General features: G+C 39.4%; 1 protein-coding gene across 1 annotated transcript in view; it reads right to left on the reverse strand.

Moving 5' to 3' along the window:
• Nucleotides 1-783: 783 nt before the first annotated feature.
• Nucleotides 784-25,794, reverse strand: part of kcnk5a (potassium channel, subfamily K, member 5a) — a 30,108-nt gene continuing 5,097 nt past the window's right edge. Inside the window, exons 2-5 of the mRNA XM_061895675.1 lie at nucleotides 6,727-6,838; nucleotides 4,310-4,476; nucleotides 4,070-4,238; nucleotides 784-3,612 (exon numbers count right to left, since the gene is read on the reverse strand). Of these exons, the coding sequence (XP_061751659.1) occupies nucleotides 2,678-3,612; nucleotides 4,070-4,238; nucleotides 4,310-4,476; nucleotides 6,727-6,838 (1,383 nt within the window). The 3' untranslated portion in view covers nucleotides 784-2,677. The remainder of the gene's footprint in view (nucleotides 3,613-4,069; nucleotides 4,239-4,309; nucleotides 4,477-6,726; nucleotides 6,839-25,794) is intronic.

A 25,794-nucleotide genomic window follows, 5' to 3' on the forward strand; every position in this document is an offset into this window, starting at 1 on the left:
GGCCTTTTTATTAGAGTAAGCCAGTGTTGGTGAGGATTTTTTGTCAGATGCAAAAATATTTTTTAATTTCTTGGAATGAAATTGAATTAAATGAATGTTTCTGCCAATATGGAGGATTATATACTGTATCCAAGATTAAATACTTCTCTAAACTGGACTTTAAAACAAAATGAATGCGAACATACAAAGTATGTTTTCATGGAGGATAGCTATTACTGCTTCAAATACAAATACAGAAAGATAATATACACTCACAATACTTGATTTAATTTGTTAAAAGCAAATGTGACCAAAAAGTATTTAATAACTTTATCAAATGTTTTTTGGACCCATTTATCATATCATAATATCATTATTATAACGTTTTTATGAAAGCGACTAACTCTTTTTTTTTTGTTCCTGTAACTTTAATGTGCAACCTAAATCAACAATGACTAGAGCTGCACATATGAATTCAAGTAAAAAAAAAAAAAAAAAAAAAAAGAAGAAAAATAGTATGTGTGCCTCACCTGGTGTTTAGTTCACCGCACGTCACTGGTGTCTATTTACGTATGCGTGAAATGGCGGCACAGAGGCTAACAATAAATCTGTGGGGATGAAAGTACAGCACACATTCGGTCTTTGTAAAGAATGTTGCCTGCAAAAGGGGATCCACAGTAAACATTAGTTGCACAGTAAAGAAACAGCAAACGCTTACATGGTCCAAGGAGAAGACCTCAAGACTTTGTTAGACAACAAAAATGTTGGCATAACTAGCTCTTACTAAGAGTTAAATCATCAAGCCACATTTCAATAATGTTTATTTTACACAAAGAATACAATCATATACAAACATTAATAATTTAATCATAAAAAAGTCAACCACACATACAGGTAAATAGCCACAGTGGAGATCTTACAAAAAGGAGTGAGGGAAAATGTAGAAATGGGTTTAACCTTTAGGAAGTAAATCATCTTAGTATATGTAGGCAAGTACTAGGAAAGCATAACAATCCACCAGAGAAATGCACATTAAATGTGACCCAGAAATGTCAGTGGTGGGAAAAAAAACCCTAAAATATTACACACCCTGGTCCTTGAGTGAAAAGGTTTACAACTTACGTGATTTACTATAAAGTTGCGCTGTACATCGTTTCCTCTAATTTAAGGTAGTGTAAGGCAGAAGGTGATCCATGTGACACAACAACTTCAAACATCACCAAATATTTACATTACAATGACTTGAAATTATTTTGAGACTTCAAAATTGACAACAACCCTGCTGTATGGCACTGGGATCTCATAAGTTGCCGTTCACAGCAACACGGTTTCAAGTTTTCTAAGGCGTGTGCAAAAGGCAGGAGAAGAGCAAGTAAAGGCCATGGACAGGAATTCTTAACTGCTTCCCTCAAACTGTTTCAAATAACGTGAACAGAGAGGAAGATTTCTGCTGACTTTGGCACATAACTGAAACACATGTACACATAATTGATCTGCTCTGTTGTTCACCTCGCTGGGTGTCATTTGCATTACTACAGTCATTTCTGTCAGTGCGAGCCCCCAAAGGCAAATAGTAGCAAGGCCATGTCGTCAGAAGAGGTGTGTTTGTGGCTCCTGATGGGCTTTTGGCCAATATTTACAAGATGAATACAATACAATGAAGTGGGGCTGGGTGGGAAAAAAGTGTACCTTGGTAGGTAAATATCAAATGTAATATATTCCAACAATAAAAACGGCAACAAAAATTGTATTTGATGCGGTCAGATAACAATATATATATATATATATATATACACAATAAAAATTGTATACAATAATAATATATGTATACAATAATACAGTGTCTGGTTTACTTCAGGAATAAAGTGACTATATTCTCAGAGTGTTTTGGGGGGGATTTACAAGGAAACTTTTGCTAATAATATATTTTGTGATTTCCTCATGAGACTATTTCTAATAACAAACAATGCTTTTCAGCTCATAATGTTTGTTTTTCCTTTAACAATTATCCTTGAATTAGCTGTAAGTTGTTTTTTTAAGTCACCAGTGAAAACTTGATGACCTTGGTGCTGCCACAAGGCTGTTGTGTACAGTCAAAACAAAAAGCAATCTCAGAATAGACACCTTTCATCAAGGACTTATGAACGAAACGTAAAGAAAAACGTTCTCTTAGGACAATAGATAAACTTGGGTTGGAAAAAAAAAATACTTAATCTGCCCTACAATGGACTTTGTCTGTCCTCATCTGGTGGAATTGTGCAATGAGAGACACATAAACCCTTTTGACTATACAGACTACTGCTATGCCCACCTTTTTAAATACTCTAAAAACACCAATATGGTGTATGTAATAACTTATATGTTCAAACATATACTGTACATCATTTTCTAAATGGTCAACGCACAGAAAAGAAGTGTGGAAGAGGAAAACAGTCGATTTGATCATGATTGAGATATGAATAAGACATTTGGCCGACATTACATAAATAGAGCTGATAGCAACAGGATCACAGGAAGCTCAAATACTCTGGATTTTCATTTGTAAGATAAAGAAAACATTCATTTGGCTCGGTGGTTTATCCTATTCCTACCCCAAAAGCGCAATGGGGTGTCCAATTTTTTTTTTTTTTTTTTTAAACAGTTCACATTAGAAAACCTTCCAATACCATTACAGTTCATAAGACAGTTCTTTGTTCTTTCAAGGTTCTGTATTGTTCTCCTTTGAATATTCCTCGACAAGCGTCTCATAAGAGTGGCTCTGTTCAGATACATCACTGCTAAAAACACAGAAGTCTGACACTGAACTCTGCTCCTCTTTGGAGTCGCTTTCAATGTTCTCATCACAAGTTGTTATAGATAATTTCGCTTTGGAATCGTCGTTATCCTCCTCCTCCAGATTGCTCAGAAAGTTTTCCTCATCGATGAAAGTAATATTTGCATTTTGGAACGTAAGGGAATGATAGTCTTTTGAATCCCACCTCCTTCGACTACTTCTTCCACAATCTCCCAATCCCGGATTCTCCAAGTCCACATCTTTGTCAAGTTGGTTCTCATATATTTGGTCTTGGTCAAGTTCGGCATCCCTGTCGACATGATCCTCCGTTAGCAGCAAACCGCTGTCAGAGCCCAGGAGGTAGTTTTTAGACTTTGAGAAAGCAACAGTGACACAGTCACTGAAGCTGTATCGCCTCTTGTGCCGTGGTGAACGCTCTAAACTAAGAATCGTGTGGCCGTTAAACATAGGGGCGTCATTGCAGCTCTTAGACCTAGACATGTCTTTGGCATCGCTGTTGGCGTTCCCTAGGCTACTATTGTCTCGCTCATCACTTTTTGTGCCAATTTGTTTGATTAGGTCATTGTAGCCTTCTTGCTTCTTAGACAGGAATCCAAAGATGTTGACATCCTTAGGAGTGGGTGGCAGGCGAAGTGCGGCCTTGTGAGACTCTTTGTAAAGCCGTAGCTCATCGAGAGATAGCTTGCGTAACTTGCGTCGTTTCTTCAGTGCTTTGTGGGCTTCGACCACCATTCGTACTTTCCAGTTGAAGAACAAGGAAAGCCAGGCCAGCCCAAGATAAATCCACACTTCCACAAAGTAACGATACAGCGTTGGGTAATCTTTGGTGGGTTCCACACCTGACAAGACAATACAATGCAGGTTATTGTTGCTGTCCGAAGGGATTTTTCATCATTATTCAAGTATCTTAAAACATACCGAAGTGACTATTTTTTAGACGGATAAAAAACAGGAAAATTAACCTGTTAGGACAGTCAAAATCAATCCAGATAAATCAAAGTGCATTATTAATTTAACCGAAATTGCAATACATGCGCAGCCTAATGACTCATATTCCCACAATTCCAATCACTGGTGGGCCAAATGCTATCTGACGGCAGAACCAACTTGATCAATAAGGGGAATTGAAAGTGAATAACGTCCCTCTCAATAGGAAGTCTCCAGTAAATGTAAACAGTACAGTTTTAACAGAACATGCAGGATAAAGTCAAAGTTAAAAGAGTGTAAAGTGGATTTATGAGATTATCGTAAGAAGTGATTATGTTTAGTAAGATAAGTTTCGAGGTGGAAACTTACCTGCTACCAAGTCACCAAAACCAATCGTTGTCAAGGTGACAAAGGAAAAGTACAGGCCTTCAATATATGTCCAACCCTCCTGGGACATGAAAACAAAAGGTGGAAGGACTAAATGGATCAGCAACCCCCAGAGAAGAAATATAGCTGTGCAGGTAAACTGAGCCTTTCTCTGGAATAGAGCGAACAAAACAGTTCAGATGGCTTTTTGTTCAGGAGATGTACAAGCCAATATCAAATTACCAGTGAAAATCCTTTCTTGGTTAGATATTGGCCAAAGTGCTTGGCTCGTCCACCAAAGAACTTCCCAAGCTCGCTGATCCAGGTAAGACACAGAGGCACACCAAAGAGCCCATAGAAGATACAAAACACACGTCCAGTTGAGGTTTTTGGAGCAATGTTTCCATAACCTTAAAGAAAACAGTGAATGAGAGTGAACAAACAATTTACCTCAACAAGACAATTTAAATTCATTGTCAAAATCTTTACTATAACAAAATATCGATATGACCATTTATCACAATATTGCAATTCATGTTTTGATTATTGATGCGATGATTGTTTTGGTGCTTTAAACTTCTTTCATCGTTCCTTCCAAATGGGACTAGTCACCGTTTTACATGTCATACAGGACCCGATACAAATAATTTGGTGCCGGTGCCAAAATGTATATCGATACTTTTCCAAATAAAGGAAACTACAAAAATGTTCAATATTGGCATTATTTTAACAGAAAATCTTAAAATACAATAAACATATATTTTCTATTGCACCCGCATAACAGTTTTACAAGGTTAAACTATAAATTAAGGGGCATTAAACCCATTGTTTTTATTGTTGCACTCAAAAAACAATTTACAATTTACATATATAGCCAGCCATAATCAAGAAATAAGTAAGAGTAAAATGAAAAGCTTTATTGACATTACATTAAATGCCTCATGATTTATGGTTGCCACATGGTATGTGCTTTAGGAAAAAACCCTCGACCCCAAAATGGACAAGCGGTAGGAAATGGATGGATAGTAAGAACAAGTAAGTAAGTAAAAACAAAACTATGGATAAATGTACACATATAAGCCATGCAGCAGGTAAAACACATTTGTTAAAGATAAAACACAAATTGTTGGAATTTGTTACAACATTCAATTATTTCACTTGCATTAGTTGACATGGGAAGTTTTAACTCCGCTAATATTTGGCATTAAGCCAGGCAGCTGTGTGAGCATCTACTATCTACATGTGCACAGCAGGGGAGCTGGTTAACTTATAAGAGTATCGTATGTGTTTGTGAGAATGGCAACATGTTGTCTGAGTGACGTCAGTGAGTAAGTGAGCAAGTAAAGAGATAGAGAAGGAGCGCTTGCACTGCGCAGTAGGACGTAACCTGCAAAACTATTAATAAAGCAACCAGATTGTCACGACTCGGCAGCCTCGTCATTCCAAACCAGAAGCAGAGCTTAGCAGACTATTTGCCGGGTAAAGTGAAGAGTGTTACCCCCGACGAAAACATCGACCTTGGAAGAAATGTCTGCCATGTGATCCTTCACTACGGTCTGCACCAGAGCCGAACAGCAGGACAGGTGTAACAACTACATTGTTACCTGTCACTCTATAACTCCTAGTGCACTTCTGAATGCTTAGTATTCAAAAGTTTACCTAAGTTTGAAGCAACAGTGGTAATACTAATCAGCACATTTGGCGAGGCGTGTTTTAAAGCAGAAATTGCAGCACGGTGCTTCCCTGTTTAAAGTTAGTTAGTTTTGAAGCCCAAAAAACTCCATATTGCACTTCAAGCACCCTCTTTATTTACCAGTAAAAAAATGTTTTTTTTGCCATTCTTTTGCCATTCAAGATGTTATTGCTTGTATGCCCCTTGTGTGTGCGCATTTTGACACACTCAACAGCATGCGTCTTGGCTCTATAGTCACCCATTAATTAGTATCGCCGTACTTAATTAGTATAGTAATATACCATAGAACTCTAATAGGCACATACATACGTACTTTCACACACACATATAGCACAAGAATACGTACACATAAATACATGCATTCAACCTCTGTCCTGTCCCCCTGTTGTCCTCATAATTCCCCCCTCATCTCAGAAAGTAAAAATTGAAAGACACTATAGTGAGCATTATTGTTTTACAGCAGGTGTTAACATTGTCACTTTAAAAACATGCAGGTGTAGGTTTTTAAAAAATATATATTTTCTTGAAACAGTGGATGTCCCTGCACAATTATTTGCACTTAACAATAGTAATACATATGATTACAACATTTTAGAATTATGCTTGTCTTCAATTAATTAGAGTAAGTGTTTTTTATCCGAAACATTCCTGTCACTTAATTTTTCATTTTTTTGGACATACAACAATATCGTATTGTTGCCTTAATAACATGATAACATCGTACGGTTAGATCCTTAGTTTGAAGTACTGCAGATTGTAATCTTGTTAAATAATGCTGCAAAGTAAAAAGTATACATTTTTGTTTGTTTTTGTTCGACCATAAAAACACACGACTTTTTTGCAAAGGTATTAGAAACAATATATCAATAATCATGGTATGGCCATATCTAGATAGAAATGCTATTGTGAGCCTTGTATAACATAATGTTTTGTGAGGTAGCATTACATTCCCAGGTCTAGTACTTACCTATAGTAGTTATGACAGTGGCGGCAAAGATGACAGCGTTGGGCCAGTTCCAGTTGTTGAAAGTCTTGTTGCCAGTTATAGTGACCCCTTGGTCAGCAGCATCGGAGACTATCTGAAGACAATCGAGATAGAAGAGTTAAGTGTATTTAGAACATTCTAAAATATCACTTTGTGTTAATTGTCTAGGCTCAAATTACCTCCCCAACATCCTCCCTGTGAAAATGGTGATGGTATCTAGTGGCACAGTCGATAAACTGTATTAATGGTACGGCACATTAAACTCCAGATCTGTATCGTTCTAACCACTGCTTACACACAGGAAGGCCAGTATTACTGTACATCTCCTTGAAGATCTGTTTAATTCCAAAGCAACATGGAATGTGTACATCAGTAAAAAAAAAACAATTACATTACTTTGTTCTATTACCCCTATCTCATCCGACACTGAACTTATTTTGGGTTTGGCAGGTGTATTACTATAACTTTTCTGACTGAATTATTTTGAATCAAGCTCTTTATATTGTGCAAGGTTGAGGTAATTATTTACGTGCAAAATTATTGATCTCATTATTTGTACAAGTCCAGGTTTAATGCTGCATGTGCTCCCTTATGAGCAACTGCGACAAGTTCTGGCTTAACTTTTTTCAACTAAACTGGGGCCAGGGAAGCGCACTGTGCTTGAAGCACAGATCATCCAACAAAGCAGACTTCAAGTGTCAAGTCTACCCAACCAAAATACAAATTGCTTAGTGTAAGTGTGCCCAAAAAAACGGAATTAACCAATCTTTCTTTAAATGTTTGATTAATTTTTTATTCTTAATATACTGCCTGAGACACATTACACTTACATTAGGTAACATAGGGCGAAGTACTTCAGTAATTATTAGGTGAATTCCCTGGTCAAAAGAAGAAATAGTAAATAAAGAACCAACTGTAAAATAAAATAAGTTTTTGATTAGGCCGATTCACTGATTTGTTAGAAAAAAAGCATACCGTATTTTTCAGACTATAAAGACACACTTAAAATTGTTTAATTTTTTATAAAAAATTACAGTATGCCTTATAACCCGGTGCGCCTTGTGTTTCAATTACTTATAGTTGGGATGACTTCGAACCAGTTTTACATGATGTAATGACAAGTGTGACCAGTATATGGCAGTCACACATAGGAAATAAGTGTGGACTGCAGGTTGAATGAAGCCATTTAAATAAATGACTCCAGCTAGCAGTGGTAAGACAAAACCTTTGATGTTTGATTGCGAATATAGAACATTACAAAGAGCGCAAAATATTTGATGCACATTCTAAACGAGTTGTTTGGCGGAAGTGTGAAGGAATGCAACAATGTCATAAATATCCCCACAATACTTCCACGGTTTGATTTCAAATTTTTGGGACTTATGCAGATCCCAAATACACAACAGCAAGTACCAATAGGTAAGAAAAGTTGGTTTTGCATAATAGAGCCCTAAAACACTGAGTTGGGGGGGTTAAACAGATTTACGGTGTAGCGCAGTCCCTGCATCCCGTACACATGGGTGCGGCCTTTTCCAAGGGCTCTGAAAGCAAGCGGCATCTCTGACGTGTTTATTTCCAAATTTGTCGTATCTTGCGCTGGTCAGAGCTCTGCCAGCCTGTCTTAGAAATCACTGTGTATGATCAGAAACGCTTTAAATGTATCCAAACTCTCGTAGTCTCACTGTATAGTTTGAGCTTGTGTTTTAGCTAGTTAGCCTTAATGTAAAAAAGAAATAAAGATGATTTACAAAACTTAAATATCACTATTTTTCTTATAATTTTTCCCTGTAATAATTGATTGATGGATTACTCAATCACTGAAATAATTAATAGCTTTGATTGATTGATTGATACTTTTATTAGTAGATTGCACAGTACAGTACATATTCCGTACAATTGACCACTAAATGGTAACACCCGAATAAGTTTTTCAACTTGTTTAAGTCGGGGTCCACGTTAATCAATTCATGGTACAAATATATACTATCAACATAATACAGTCATCACACAAGTTAATCATCATAGTATGTACATTGAATTATTTACATTATTTACAATCCGGGGGGTGGGATGAGGAGCTTTGGTTGATATCAGAACTTCGGTCATCAACAATTGCATCAACAGAGAAATGTGGACATTGAAACGGTGTAGGTCTTACAGTAGGATATGTACAGCCAGCAGAGAACATAGTGAGTTCACATAGCAAAAGAACAAGTATATACATTAGAAGTACATTTGAGTTGTTTATAATCCGGGGAGATGGGATGTGAATGGAGGAGGGTATTAGTAAAGTGTTGAAGTTGCCTGGAGGTGTTGTTTTAGAGCGGTTTTGAAGGAATATAGAGATGCACTTACTTTTATACCTGTTGGGAGTGCATTCCACATTGATGTGGCATAGAAAGAGAATGAGTTAAGACCTTTGTTAGATCGAAATCTGGGTTTAACGTGGTTTGTGGAGCTCCCCCTGGTGTTGTGGTTATGGCGGTCATTTACGTTAAGGAAGTAGTTTGACATGTACTTCGGTATCAAGGAGGTGTAGCGGATTTTATAGACTAGGCTCAGTGCAAGTTGTTTTACTCTGTCCTCCACCCTGAGACAGCCCACTTTGGAGAAGTGGGTTGGATTGAGGTGTGATCTGGGGTGGAGGTCTAAAAGTAACCGGATTAGCTTATTCTGGGATGTTTGAAGTCTAGATTTGAGGGTTTTGGAGGTGCTGGGGTACCAGGAGGTGCAAGCGTAATCGAAGAAGGGTTGAATGAGCGTTCCCGCTAGAATCCTCAAGGTGTTTTTGTTGACCAGAGAGGAGATTCTGTAGAGGAATCTTGTTCTTTGGTTGACCTTTTTGATCACCTTGGTTGCCATTTTATCACAGGAAAGATTAGCCTCTAGAATGGAACCTAGGTAGGTGATCTCATCCTTCCTGGTGATAACAATGTCACCCACTTTTATAGTGAAGTCACTGACCTTCTTAAGTTTGATATGGGACCCAAATAGGATGGATTCCGTTTTACCTAAGTGTATGGATAGCTTGTTGTCAGCGAGCCAGGTGCAAATATTGAGGAGTTCAGCACTGAGGATTTGTTCCACCTGTGACTTGTCTTTGCCGGATACCAGCAGGGCCGAGTCATCCGCAAACAGGAACAATTCACAGTGGCATGCTGATGGCATGTCATTCACGTATATTAGGAACAGTAAAGGTCCTAGTATACTCCCCTGAGGGACTCCACAGCTTACTGAGAGGGGAGGGGACATGGTGCCGTTCACCTCTACCACCTGTTTCCTCCCCTCCAAGTAAGATTGCATCCAGCTTGATGAGGTTTCGTCGAATCCGATTGCTCGGAGCTTATCCAACGGTATAGCATGGTTAACGGTGTCAAAGGCCTTCTGTATGTCCAGCATGACCATGCCGCAGTATTTGCCCGCGTCCACCTCATGTTTGATGTGGTCGGTCAGATAGAGAAGGCATGTGTCAGTGGAGTGGTTAGTTCTGAAGCCGTTTTGGAATTTGTACATTACTTTATTAGTAGCAAGGTATCTATCAACCTGTTCACAAACTATTTTCTCCATTACTTTCAAAATGGAACTGAGAATAGAAACAGGTCGGTAGTTACCAGGTTCTAATTTGCTTCCTTTTTTATAAAGGGGGGTTACTCTTGCTATCTTGAGTACTTGGGTACTTGGCCTTGTTTGATTGAGAGGTTTATTATATGAGTGATTATTGGGGCAATGGTGGTGGCAGAGTCCATGAGGAATCTGGAGGGGATATTGTCAAGGCCGGTGGCCTTGTTTGGGTGGAGCTGAAGCCCTAAACTGAATTAGGAATAGTTGAAAGATGAGGTTAATAATACCATGAACAAAGTGACAACTTTCAGTTTCCCAGGGAAGATGTGAATAGCATATACAAATGGTTGAATTTCATGAAAAAGCAAAACACTGACTCAGAGGAAAACCATAGGGGTAGAGTACAAGCAAAATCATGGAAGTAGGTGTTGATCACTAAATGTCAGTGCATAAACATGATAAATGGCAAAACTTTCTTTAAAAATGATATAAGATAAAGTAAAACATGATAAAATATTGATGATTTTGACCATCACATTCTACAGTAAGCTTTCTATAAGATCGCAATAAACATAAACAGGTGAATGGCTGAGTGTTTAGACTTTGCGATGTGAAAGGTCTTTAAAAGCTTAGAGTCACACGCAGGTCAACTAATAATGACACAAATGACCCTGAGACAAGGCAAAATCGAGTGAAGCATATGGTAACAGACATTTTGTGACAACCTAACAAGGGGAGTTGCTGAACTGGCTTGTCTAAGGCGTTTTCACAAACCAAATAGTTGGAGAACTGGATTTTCTAATTAAAGCAAATAGTATGGATGCGCTAACAGTAAACTAGATCATTTAGAATGGCTCAAGATCAATTTGCCAATTCACACACAAACACACTATAGCCACTGATAAAATGTCAAATGGACAATTTAATTCAAAGAATGGTCAGAAGTAGCCAGTATTGAAACATGATTGGGGCACCCTTAAAACAACAATAGTGTTACAATCGACTGTTGTGTGCCACATCCATATAGTACCTCTCAGGTCACCCAAGAACATCATCATGCATATCTTTTCAACCTATACATCTTTCCTTGATGCTCCTTCTACTTACTCTACAGGCTGATGCTTATTTATCTATAAATATCTAATTTAAAATATATATATATTCGGTTAATAAAGTACAAAGGGTTCTTCAATAGAGCCAACAATATTTTTTTTGGAACCTGCGTATTTTATTTTTATATGTAGTGTTTTTTGTTTTTGTATCTTCCATCTATCCATCCATCTATCTTCTTCCGCTTATCCGAGGTCAGGTCGCGGGGGCAGCAGCCTAAGTAGGGAAGCCCAGACTTCACTCTCCCCAGCCACTTTGTCCAGCTCTTCCCGCGATATCCCGAGGCGTTTCCAGGTCAGCCGGGGGACAGTCTTCCCAACCTTTCCTGGGTCTTTCCCGTGGCCTCCTACTGGTCAGACATGCCCTAAATACCTCCCTTGGGAGATGTTCAGGTGGCATCCTGACCAGATGCCCGAACCACCTCATCTGACTCCTTTCGATGGATATCTTTCATCTATCCATCCATTATTGATAATAATTAGTAATATTTAGCCTCTATTACCACCATTCCTATCATGTATTTTATTGTTTAATTCTATTTTATTGTTTTGTTTTATTCTATTTTATTGATGTTTTTTATTATATTCTGTCATTATTAATTGTTTATTTATTGTTTGTGGATCCCCACATCTGCGATCCCCTCCAGGGTTTCTCATTGTCATACCATTGGGTTTGTCAAACAAGGACTTGGACGTGGATTGTTTCCCCGACGCAGAGGGAAGTTAGCATGAGCGAGATGTGAATGTGAGTACATCTTTTTATTTTAACACTATAACTAACAAAAGACAAAAAAAAAGCGCTCACAGTGGAGGTACAAAACTTGGCTATGGAAAAAAAACACTTGCACTATGGTATAAACTATGAACATAAAGAAAAGACTTAGCACAAAGGCAATTAACTATACACAAAAACTTACACGACATGGAAATGTGAACGAGGGCATGAAGGTAGGAACAGCATGGTAGGGTGTGAAGATGCCAGGACGAAGACAAGAAAAAGAATGACTTAAATAGCAGCTATGATCATTAGTGAAAAACAGATGTGAGGCTGAGAACAGGGACGTGACTAGGAGACCAGGTGATACTAATGGGTTGGCATGGAGACGAAAACAAACCAGGAAGTGAAAAGACAGAACTGAATGTCCAAAAAAGCAAAACATAACATGACCAAACATAACAAAAACACAACATAATCCACAGGAGTGACAGGGTTGAGTTCTTTATTGTCCTGATGTGGATCTGAAAAGCGGATGTCGTTGTGGCTTGTGCAGCTCTTTGAGACACTTGTGATTTAGGGATATATAAGTAAACCTTGATTGATTGATTGATTTCAGGGATGCAAAACTTCACGGAGCTACTGTATTTATTTATTAAATTTTTATTTAAATTTACCGAATAAGAGATGCTACTGTGCCAAGGAACTCCCTGCTCTTTTTGTTTGTTTTTATTAACTTGTTTTTTTAACAGACATATTTCATGCATTTAAAAAAAGTTAAGAGTTAAAGTTTGTAATATCATTGTTCTAAATTTTGACACCAATATGTCACTTCTACTGTACATGAATACCGGCTCCAAATATTGATGATCAACTTCCTTCAGTACTAATAATTTGTAATGACCCTGAAAAAAACATTTCGGTCGATCTCTATTACTAATCATGAAACAAATTCGTGATAATGAATTTACAAACTCTACATTCATAAAAAAAATAGGACAGTCAAGTGATAAAAAAAATGTTTTAAATCAGATGAATCACATTATTAAACTTGGCTTGCTTTAATAAAATGTGCTTAATTAAATACCCCAATATTTGGATACAATTGCAATTTTGTAGTCAGAATGCCATAGAAGAACACTTTTTAAATGTTTTACTGAACTGCAAGACATTGATGTGTTTAAAATTCGGTGACTGTAACTATAGTAAGAATTAAGTACATATTTTGAAATTGTCTGCGATAATGTAGCAAACAAGCTACAGATGTACAGCATATTTATAGATAATGTAATAAAGACATCCATAAACAACTTTACATGGTGCAACATTTACATATGCATTTACTCTTTAGTTGGTTAAACAAATGTAAGCCGTTTTCATTTTGTTGGCAATGTTGGACCGAATGTGACGTGTCACGCTATTTTTGTGAAGAAAGTGTGTGTGTGTGAGTGTGAGAGAGAGAGAAAAGTGTATTGACGAGAGACGAGACAATTGTCAATACGTCAAACGTGCCTCTCGATTACCTTGTTAGGGTTTGTCTTTTCTGCTGGGTTTCATATAATTACAAAACCTCGATTACAAAAACTGCTTATATTTTTTTCAAATGACAGCGCTGATCTCTTTTTTATACAAACTATCTCCAGTGTGTAGGACGTTAGTTGGCGACATGAACGACATCATGCAGCACTTGGTCCTCACAGATGTATAGTGTCATGTGCTGTGGCTGTCCATTTCGAAAATACTTGTTTAATTTATCTGTGGTAAATGCAAATAAACTCAGCCAGCATAGTTTGATGTCCTTTGTTTGCTGTCCATGTAGCATTAATGCTCGCAACATCCTCATGTTCAAGTTTCGCTCTAAGATGCCATTTTATACTGGATGTGCGCCAATGATAAAGCTGCAATACTAACTAATTACCTCAGTTTTATGTAAAGTTCAGTCAGAGTTTGTTTGGAATGGGGCTGAGTATGGCTGGACAATTAATTTAAATTTTATTTCGATTTTGATTATGGCGTCTCACCTTTATGAAAACATAGTAGTCGAAAAAACAACAACGTCTTTGGGCGTGGGTGGGAGGAAGCTGAAGGACCTGGAGAGAACCCACGCACTCCAATTTTCAAATAAATGAATAATTGTGATTGCAATATCAATCAAAAATAATTTTGATTATTATTTTTCCCATAATCATCCAGCCCTAGCGCAGAGCACATCATTCTAACTATCATCACACCGGCATGTGACGTGATCACTGCCTGTGCGATGCGCACTGCCTTCCGTTGGTAACAACAAACAGTGATTAATCATCTTTCAGTCATTGTAAGACAATCATTTTTCTTTTATTAATCACATGCGTCAATGTCGACAGCCCTATAACAAAAATACAAAAAAATGCACATGGTGTCTTATTAGTATTTTGCGCCAAAAATAATAGCAAAAACTCTGCCATAACCCAAAATTGCAAAGAAAATATTTCTTCTTTCTTTGAAAAAACGAAAACAAATTGCATGCTTAGCAGTCTCTCTTTTTGGCTTTGATAACCAGAGAACTGTACTAACCACAATGACTAACTCCAACAGTTATCTGGAGAGCTGGCGACTGTGCATGCTGCTTCATTCCGAGGTATTTTTCCACTTGCAGCACTTGAGCACGACATAGCCAAACAGCTGCAATGTGGGCGATTTAAGAACATGCAAAGTCACTCATGTTCTTGTTTTGTATTGACTACTGGAACAGAAGTGAATGGATTACAAACAATGTAAAGAGCGAGTGGTGTCTGTCTATGAAAATACTGCCAGACCAAAATGTGGTTAAAACAAATATCTCGTAGATGGAAAATTCTTCAGCGTTGTGGACATGTGCCGGAAAATTCTTCAGCGTTGTGGACATGTGACGTTTAATTTATTCCAAAACATCAGCAAGTTTTTTAGGCAATTATAAAAAGAACGTATTGCTACAAGGATAAGAAGGAGCAAACAATATGACCTTATTTACTGCTTTGTTTGTATATTTGGTAAAATCATAAAAAAGGGATAGGCAGTTTAAAAAGAGGCAGAACAAACATCCTAACACTGTTAGGATGTTTGTAAGTGATTACTTTAAAGTTCCTTGTTAACATTCCATGAGATAACAAGATTTGTCTAATTTAGACAACATACAAAGTAGCTTTTCTTCTTATTAAACCTTTGTTAGTTTGATTTACATTTCAATGCTGACAATGTAGCTCCCAGCTGGCTAGACCCCCTCCCAAACTGACTGGACCACCACCAACAGCTGTGCTCTAGCCTACAGTATGACTCCTGTGCAGTTGTATATCTTATCCCTATGTTTATAATTTAACTGTCAATGTTGTGTTTTTGACAAACACAGGTGATGGCTATATAATAGTGGATTGCTTACGGATAATCATTATAAAAAAAAACCCAGTCATTAAATATGGGATTAGTGCATAGCAGCGCAACAAACTTATTCTTGCATTTGAAACTGAAGCCTCCAGTAAAGTGAAGGAAATACAACTGTTAACGAGACGAACAAGACCGTAAAAAACAAACTACAGGCTAAAAATCAGCCTACTGCCATGTATGATGAGAAAGAAGCACAGGGAAGAACGATCACTAAAGCAGTTGCTCTGCACACTGTCAAGATGTGTGCGAATGAAAAATCTTGTGTTTATCTACTAACTGAAACAAAAACAATAGTCCTTTCAATGTTTTCCTTGATTACTTATTTGCATACAATGTACAATACTACATTGTATATCCATCCATCTTCTTCTGCATACCCTAGGTCGGGTCGTGGGGGCAGCAGCCTAAGCAGGGAAGCCCAGACTTTCCTCTCCCAAACCACTCCGTCCAGCTCTTCCAGGGGGATCCCGAGGCGTTCCCAGGCCAGCCGGGAGACATAGTCTTCCCAACGTGTCCTGGGTCTTCCCGGTGGCCTCCTACCGGTTGGACGTGCCCTAAACACCTCCTTAGAGAGGTGTTCGGGTGGCATCCTGACCAAAGGTCCGAACCACCTCATATGGCTCCTCTCGATGTGGAGGAGCAGCGGCTTTACTTTAAGCTCCCCCCGGCTGGCAGAGCTTCTCACCCTCTCTCCAAGGGAGAACCCCGCTATCCAGCGGAGGAAACTCAATTCGGCCGCTTGTACCCGTGATCTTGTCCTTTTCGTCATAACCCAAAGCTCAGGACCATAGGTGAGGATGGGAACGTAGATCGACCGGTAAATTGAGAGCTTTGCTTTCCGGCTCAGCTCCTTCTTCACCACAACGGCTCGATACAGCGTCCGCATTACTGAAGACGCCGCACCAATCCGCCTGTCGATCTCACGATCCACTCTTCCCTCACTCGTGAACAAGACTCCTCGGTACTTGAACTCCTCCACTTGGGGAAGGGTCTCCTCCCCAACACGAAGATGGCGAGAACCATGCACTCGTACTTGGAGGTGCTGATTCTCATCCCAGTCGCTTCACACTCGGCTGTGAACCGATCCAGTGAGAGCTGAAGATCCTGGCCCGATGAAGCCATCAGGACCATATCATCTGCAAAAAGCGGAGACCTAATCCTGCATCCACCAAACCGGATCCCCTCAACGCCCTGACTGCGCTTAGAAATTCTATCCATATAATTTATGAACAGAATCGGTGACAAAGGGCAGCCTTGGCGGCGTCCAACCCTCACTGGAAACGTGTCCGACTTACTGTCGGCAATGCGGACCAAGCTCTGACACTGATCGTACAGGGAGCGAACCGCCACAATCAGACTGTTGGATACCCCATACTCTAAAGCACTCACCACTGGACTTCCTGAGGGACACGGTCGAATGCCTTCTCCAAGTCCACAAAGCAAATGTAGGCAAATGTTAAGCAAACTCCCATGCAGCATCAAGGACCCCGCCGAGAGTATAGAGCTGGTCCACAGTTCCACGACCAGGACAAAAACCACACTGTTACACCTGAATCTGAGGTTCGACTATCCGGCGTAGCTTCCTCTCCAGTACACCTGAATAAACCTTACCGGGAAGGCTGAGGAGTGTGGTCCAGTGTGTAGGACGTTAGTTGGCGACATGAACGACATCATGCAGCACTTGGTCCTCACAGATGTATAGTGTCATGTGCTGTGGCTGTCCATTTCGAAAATACTTGTTTAATTTATCTCTGGTAAATGCAAATAAACTCAGCCAGCATAGTTTGATGTCCTTTGTTTGCTGTCCATGTAGCATTAATGCTCGCAACATCCTCATGTTCAAGTTTCGCTCTAAGATGCCATTTTATACTGGATGTGCGCCAATGATAAAGCTGCAATACTAACTAATTACCTCAGTTTTATGTAAAGTTCAGTCAGAGTTTGTTTGGAATGGGGCTGAGTATGGCTGGACAATTAATTTAAATTTTATTTCGATTTTGATTATGGCGTCTCACCTTTATGAAAACATAGTAGTCGAAAAAACAACAACGTCTTTGGGCGTGGGTGGGAGGAAGCTGAAGGACCTGGAGAGAACCCACGCACTCCAATTTTCAAATAAATGAATAATTGTGATTGCAATATCAATCAAAAATAATTTTGATTATTATTTTTCCCATAATCATCCAGCCCTAGCGCAGAGCACATCATTCTAACTATCATCACACCGGCATGTGACGTGATCACTGCCTGTGCGATGCGCACTGCCTTCCGTTGGTAACAACAAACAGTGATTAATCATCTTTCAGTCATTGTAAGACAATCATTTTTCTTTTATTAATCACATGCGTCAATGTCGACAGCCCTATAACAAAAATACAAAAAAATGTACATGGTGTGTTATTAGTATTTTGCGCCAAAAATAATAGCAAAAACTCTGCCATAACCCAAGCTCTGACACTGATCGTACAGGGAGCGAACCGCCACAATCAGACAGTTGGATACCCCATACTCTAAAGCACTCACCACTGGACTTCCTGAGGGACACGGTCGAATGCCTTCTCCAAGTCCACAAAGCAAATGTAGGCAAATGTTAAGCAAACTCCCATGCAGCATCAAGGACCCCGCCGAGAGTATAGAGCTGGTCCACAGTTCCACGACCAGGACAAAAACCACACTGTTACACCTGAATCTGAGGTTCGACTATCCGGCGTAGCTTCCTCTCCAGTACACCTGAATAAACCTTACCGGGAAGGCTGAGGAGTGTGGTCCCACGATAGTTGGAACGCACCCTCCGATTCCCCTTCTTAAAGAGAGGAACCACCATCCTAGTCTGCCAATCCAGAGGTACCACCCCCGATGTCCACGCAAATACTTCTACATTTTATAGAAGTATTTTATTCAAGACATAAGTTTGATGTTTTCACTTTATTGATCTCAATATTGGAGATAAATGTGTATTTGCATCCAATGTGCAATGTTAGTTTTTGTTAACAGAAGTATTTTATTCAAGACTGACGTATTGGTAACCAGAGTAAGCTCTTAATTTAGTTATTTGAAAATTATTCCATAAAAAGTGAATTTTTTATCTGTTGTTAAAAAAAAAAACATTCAAATTTGCACTTTGCCAAAAGTAATTCAGATGCAGTGTATGCAGTCTCATTTTAATCTAATAGTTTTTGATTAAATAAACAAAACAAATGTTTTAATTATGTATTCAAAGGTTTCTTTAAAAAGTAGGGAAAAGAATTCTGAAAAAATCGTTAATCAAACTGTATCGCCAAGGCCTACCATAACTATACCAATACCTGGTCTTAATGTCGCATTTAGGTAAAGTGGAACTTACATTTTCAAACATAACTGGTTCTAGAACATGATTAGTAAACCGAAAAGTTTGCATAGTAAAGCAGAGTTCCCTGTAAAGTAAAAAAAAAAACTGCCCATTTTGAAGACACTAATTAAAGACGCACGCACGCACACATAGGGCTCAAATTTAACCATAGCAATTCAACCAAATGTCGCGACCGCCCTCGTCATTTGATGTAATGCCCTAAAAAATTGACCAACATCGGCGGCTGGAACATGCCGTGACTGCTCTTGACTTTTTACTTGTTATGGGACTAGGGAAGTAAATGGTATGATGATAATTTGCGACAAAATTCCAGACCGTTAGTAACACCGTCTAATTTTTTAATTACTGAAAAAAAGCCATTTATTAATGCATTTTAGGCAACATGAAGTCAGGCACATGTTCACAAGCATCGTTTGGCTTGATAATCATGGCGGATAAACTACACGGACTTTGCTGCAGAGATTTCCCCTCGGAATAAACGGAGCCAAGCACTTGGTTTAACGTAGGGCTGGGCGATATATCAATAAACTAGATATATCGCGGGTTTGTCTCTGTGCCATATAGAAAATGACGATATCGGGATATTCTAGTATACGTTCTGACGCAGTTGCTATTAGCTGCTGGCATTACAGTACAGGCTCTCCTCGCTCTTTCTTGTCTCACCTTCTCGCAGAAAGACAAACGCACCTTCTTACACACGTCACATACTGTCACGTCATACGTCACATACGTATACGTCCTCGCGGAGCAGAGAGGTAGCAGCATGGGTAACGTTAGCTGTGATGCAAGCCCAGCCGTGCGAGTGGTAATATGAGAGAGAGAAGGTGCGAATCTGGTAACAAATGAAGGAAGAATTAATTCCCCCAAAAAACAGCAGGGGGTCCATCGTCTGGGGGTGGTTTGGCTTCAAGTGGGGATATGTCGAAAAGACAACCGTAATTTGTCAAATGTGGGGCAAAAGTGTTGCTATAAAAAGCAGCATTACTACTAATATGTAGCATATTTTGAAAAGTCACCTGCTAGAGAAGGAAGAGTGCTTACTCCGCATGTCAGCATCTCCATTCGGTGCAACACGCCCACACCATCAAAATGCATAGGCAAACATTTCCAGATCAACACCATATGAAAAAAAATAGTGATTTTGTTAGTTGTGCTTTCCATCTCTGCATGAAAGTTTAAAATGAGCCTATATTAATGCAGTATGAACAAGAATGTTTTAATGTAGACACACAGAATCATCATACTGCTGTGATTATATGCATCAAGTGTTCATTCAAGGCTAAGGCAAAATATTGAGATATATATTGTGTATCGCGATATGACCTTATAATATAGCGATATTTTAAAAAGGCCATATCGTTTAACGTCATGTTTCCCTCGCTTCCAGTGTGCGTTTAATAGCGCATTTATGGCGTCACATTAGTTCCAAAAATCCAAGCGCATAAAAACTGTTATCGCGCGCTGATTTTCCACTTCGTGCGCGAGCGACACCCTTTTGCGCGTGTTTGTTGCCTTTGTGCGCGTCTTCGTTTTGGCACTTTGGGGGGTGTATGCTTAGACGGCCCCTCCTTTCTAATTGGTATGGCGAAAAAAACTCAGGGCCAATCAGAAGTATAGCAGGGCGGGTCATCGTCAATATGTATCAAGATGATACAGCTCCTGTCGACAAACAAATTCTAAAAAGTCCAAATTTATTGGAGTTGTGGAAAATGCCAATTGAATTTGATCTAAAAGTCTTTGAAGAAGGTAATGTTTCATCTGTTGAGAGAACATCACATAGTTAATGAAGTTAATACGATAGACCTAGTGCTTGTCAGGGGCATCACCGTTTCCAAAGTTACAATACTCCCGTATACTAAAGTATTGTCTGATCATTACCTTATAAAATTCGAGGTTCAGACGCATGTTCGTCAAACTAATAATAATAATAACTGCTATAGCAGCCGCAACATTAATACAGCCACAACGACAACTCTTGCTGACCTACTGCCCTCGGTAATGGCACCATTCCCAAAGTATGTGGGCTCTATTGATAACCTCACTAACAACTTTAACGACGCCCTGCGCGAAACCATTGATAACATAGCACCGCTAAAGTTAAAAAAGGCTCCAAAAAAGCGCACCCCGTGGTTTACAGAAGAAACTAGAGCTCAGAAATTATTATGTAGAAAGCTGGAACGCAAATGGCGGACGACTAAACTTGAGGTGCACCATCAAGCATGGAGTGATGGTTTAATAACTTATTAACGCATGCTTACCTTAGCTAAAGCTAAATATTACTCAAATCTCATCCACCGTAATAAAAACGATCCTAAATTTTTGTTTAGTACGGTAGCATCGCTAACCCAACAAGGGACTCCTTCCAGTAGCTCAACCCACTCAGCTGATGACTTTATGCAATTCTTTAGTAAGAAAATTGAAGTCATTAGAAAGGAGATTAAAGACAATGCGTCCCAGCTACAACGGGGTTCTATTAACACTGACACGATTGTATATACGGCGGATACTACCCTCCAAAATACTTTCTCTCGTTTTGAGGAAATAACATTAGAGGAATTGTTACAACGTGTAAATGGAATAAAACAGACAACATGTTTACTTGACCCTCTTCCTGGGAAACTGATCAAGGAGCTCTTTGTATTATTAGGTCCATCAGTGCTAAATATTATAAACTTATCACTCTCCTCGGGCACCGTTCCCCTAGCATTCAAAAAAGCGGTTATTCATCCTCTTCTTAAAAGACCTAACCTCGATCCTGACCTCATGGTAAATTACCGACCGGTGTCTCACCTTCCCTTTATTTCAAAAATCCTCGAAAAAATTGTTGCGGAGCAGTTAAATGAACACTTAGCGTCTAACAATCTATGTGAAACCTTTCAATCCGGTTTCAGGGCAAATCACTCCACGGAGACAGCCCTCGCAAAAATGACTAATGATCTATTGCTAACGATGGATTCTGATGCGTCATCTATGTTGCTGCTCCTCGATCTTAGCGCTGCTTTCGATACCGTCGATCATAACATTTTATTAGAACGTATCAAAACACGAATTGGTATGTCAGACTTAGCCCTGTCTTGGTTTAACTCTTATCTTACTGATAGGATGCAGTGTGTCTCCCATAACAATGTGACCTCGGACTACGTTAAGGTAACGTGTGGAGTTCCCCAGGGTTCGGTCCTTGGCCCTGCACTCTTCAGCATCTACATGCTGCCGCTAGGTGACATCATACGCAAATACGGTATTAGCTTTCACTGTTATGCTGATGACACCCAACTCTACATGCCCCTAAAGCTGACCAACACGCCGGATTGTAGTCAGCTGGAGGCATGTCTTAATGAAATTAAACAATGGATGTCCGCTAACTTTTTGCAACTCAACGCCAAAAAAAACGGAAATGCTGATTATCGGTCCTGCTAGACACCGAACTCTATTTAATAATACAACTCTAACATTTGACAACCAAACAATTAAACAAGGCGACACGGTAAAGAATCTGGGTGTTATCTTCGACCCAACTCTCTCCTTTGGGGCACACATTAAAAGCGTTACTAAAACGGCCTTCTTTCATCTCCGTAATATCGCTAAAATTCGCTCCATTCTGTCCACTAAAGACGCTGAGATCATTATCCATGCGTTTGTTACGTCTCGCCTCGACTACTGTAACGTATTATTTTCGGGTCTCCCCATGTCTAGCATTAAAAGATTACAGTTGGTACAAAATGCGGCTGCTAGACTTTTGACAAGAACAAGAAAGTTTGATCACATTACGCCTGTACTGGCTCACCTGCACTGGCTTCCTGTGCACTTAAGATGTGACTTTAAGGTTTTACTACTTACGTATAAAATACTACACGGTCTAGCTCCATCTTATCTTGCCGATTGTATTGTACCATATGTCCCGGCAAGAAATCTGCGTTCAAAGGACTCCGGCTTATTAGTGATTCCCAAAGCCCAAAAAAAGTCTGCGGGCTATAGAGCATTTTCCGTTCGGGCTCCAGTACTCTGGAATGCCCTCCCGGTAACAGTTCGCGATGCCACCTCAGTAGAAGCATTTAAGTCTCACCTTAAAACTCATTTGTATACTCTGGCCTTTAAATAGACTCCCTTTTTAGACCAGTTGATCTGCCGTTTCTTTTCTTTTTCTTCTATGTCCCACTCTCCCGTGTGGAGGGGGTCCGGTGGCCATGTACTGCTCGCCTGTGTATCGGCTGGGGACATCTCTGCGCTGCTGGTCCGCCTACGCTTGGGATGGTTTCCTGCTGGCTCCGCTGTGAACGGGACTCTCGCTGCTGTGTCTTGGATCCTCTTTGGACTGGACTCTCGCGACTGTGTTGTATCCATTGTGGATTGAACTTTCAGTATCATGTTAGATCCGCTCGACATCCATTGCTTTCCTCCTCTCTAAGGTTCTCATAGTCATCATTGTCACCGACGTCCCACTGGGTCATTATTGTCACCAATGTCCCACTGGGTGTGAGTTTTCCTACCGAGGATGTCGTGGTGGTTTGTGCAGCCCTTTGAGACACTAGTGATTTAGGGCTATATAAGTAAACATTGATTGATTGATTGAAGTGTCAAAATCAATATCTCTTTTTTCATACACATACAACCAGTCGACAAATGTCAGTCAATGATGGAAATTATATTTTCAAATATGTTTTCTTTCCTCACTTGTCTGTTTTAAAAAATATTTTTATTTATTTAATATTTGTATATGTAAATATTGAATGTATGCCACAATGTGGGACAATTAATTTTATTTCCTCTATCTACTTTAAGTTTACACCAGAGTCTACCCGAACCCACTTATCCATGCGTGATTAGCATATGGGCCTAATTATTGATGTTATGATTGCAATTACTATTTTAGTAGAATAATGAATGACAGGTTATCACTACAATTAATGAATATGGATTTAATATTACTATAAAAAGTATTTAGGTTTCTGCAAACAACTCAAACTAAGGAAAATTAGATATCAGCCCAGATCAGCATAGATGGCAGAGTTAAAAATATGTATTTAAAAAAAAAAAAAAAGAAAAAGCTAGCTCCATACATTAGGCAAATTAAATCTGAGAGATAGTGCTGTAAGACTTACTTGTTCAGCCATGATAGCCCCATGAAAACGTGACATTTATAACAAATCGAACCGTTTGGAAATTAGTTGAAAATTGAGCAAGTTATGGTTATTTAAATAGTACATGTTCCTTGACAACTATGTACTGGGCGGGGCCAGCTGCCTGAGGTAAGATGGCCGCCACGTTGCCATTGACTGACAGCGCTCAGAGCCAATCAGAAAGAAGGGGCCGTCTAACCATTCCCGCCCCCAAAGTGCCAAAACAAACATGACAGCGCGAGGAGAGATGCCAGACCGAGACGGAGCGCGCGCACAAAGGCACCACGCGCACGCAAAAAGGCACCACACGCTTGCAAAAGGATGTCACGAGCACGCGCAAAGTTGAGAATCAGCGCGCGATAACAGTTTTTATGCGCTTGGATTTTTGGAACTAATGTGACGCCATACGCATTGCTGTTATATGGCGACGGGTGTGGACAATATTGGAGACGGACGCATTTGTCCCCACACTGAAAGCATACAGCGAAAGAGAAAAACTATTTGATGCTACTTTTATTTTCTCAATACTGCGTCCATCAGCTGCTGTGACTGAGAGTTAATCACGTGAGGAAAGATGCAGCGGTGATCAAAGTATTTTTGGAGGTCAGGTTTTCGGTACATCACTTGTCAATAGTGCTCAAATAATAGGCTATATCTATCAATTCATATTGTAACGACCAGCTAATGTTATTCTTTCATGTGGTTTGGATTTGATGTCCGTTTTTCCATGGTCCAATGGCGCTGCACAAAGTGTCTCAAAACAAAAACAAAATATTTGCAAAGAGTGAAAGGAGAAAATCTACACATTTACTCCTAACAAAATTCTGTTACTATTTATGATACTTAGAAGTACAGAGAGCGGAAACAGAGATGGACTTAGCGGCTACTAATGAATGGAAAAAAAGGAAGAAAGAAAGTGATTGCAAGTCATTATTTTCTTTTTTAAGCTATGTACTCTGAACTGTACATTTGGCACATGACAAAAGTTAACTCGCACGGAAAACCGTGTTCCATTTATGGATGGGTTTGATTCTGACCAAGGGCCACACTTCAGTATGATAGCATTAATAAATACATCTCTTGTGTTTTCAGATCCTTCACTGGGCCATGCAAACGTGACCAGACGGTAACATGCAACACGCCCACCTGCAAGCACTTTTAAGATCACACTGAAAATGTTGGAAAAAAGTCACTGTTTGGTACAAATGCTTAAAGTAAAACAGAATCTCTGAAACACAGTTTACTCTATACTGTCACTAAGTAATTCATTATTGGTGGAAGATTCTCAAACTCTTGCAAAATCAGTTCAAATGCCACACACATATCTTCCCTTTTTCTAGAAACATACTTCTCCATTTTATTCGGATATGGTTCCCAATCCATATAGTTACTAATGTCTGTCATAAACAGCTGCAAAGTATGCGCAGAAGTATGCCATCTGTTGCTGTGTAATGCAGGGGGCCCTTATAGTCTGAATTTCATGCTCCAACTTATAAACACTGACCCCATTGTTGTGATTCCCAAATCATTGCGCAGATGTATTCCATTTGAATATGTTGCTTGTTAAATATACGGTAAAAGGAATTTCAATATTTTACTGGCTGTAAAAAAATGATTGACAAAAATAATAAGTGTGCTTTCAGTTTCTTTTGAATGCTGAACTGCACCAACCCGGATGATTGAATAACGCAGTGTTATTGGCAAGACAGATAATGATGATCCTTACCCGAGCCTTGCTAGATTTTTATGACACCTCAAGTGTGTCTACATCGACGGGCCATAAAAAAAAATCGATAA

Source organism: Nerophis ophidion, linkage group LG03 (genome assembly GCF_033978795.1).
Source record: "Nerophis ophidion isolate RoL-2023_Sa linkage group LG03, RoL_Noph_v1.0, whole genome shotgun sequence".
Classification (NCBI taxonomy): Eukaryota; Metazoa; Chordata; class Actinopteri; order Syngnathiformes; family Syngnathidae; genus Nerophis; species Nerophis ophidion.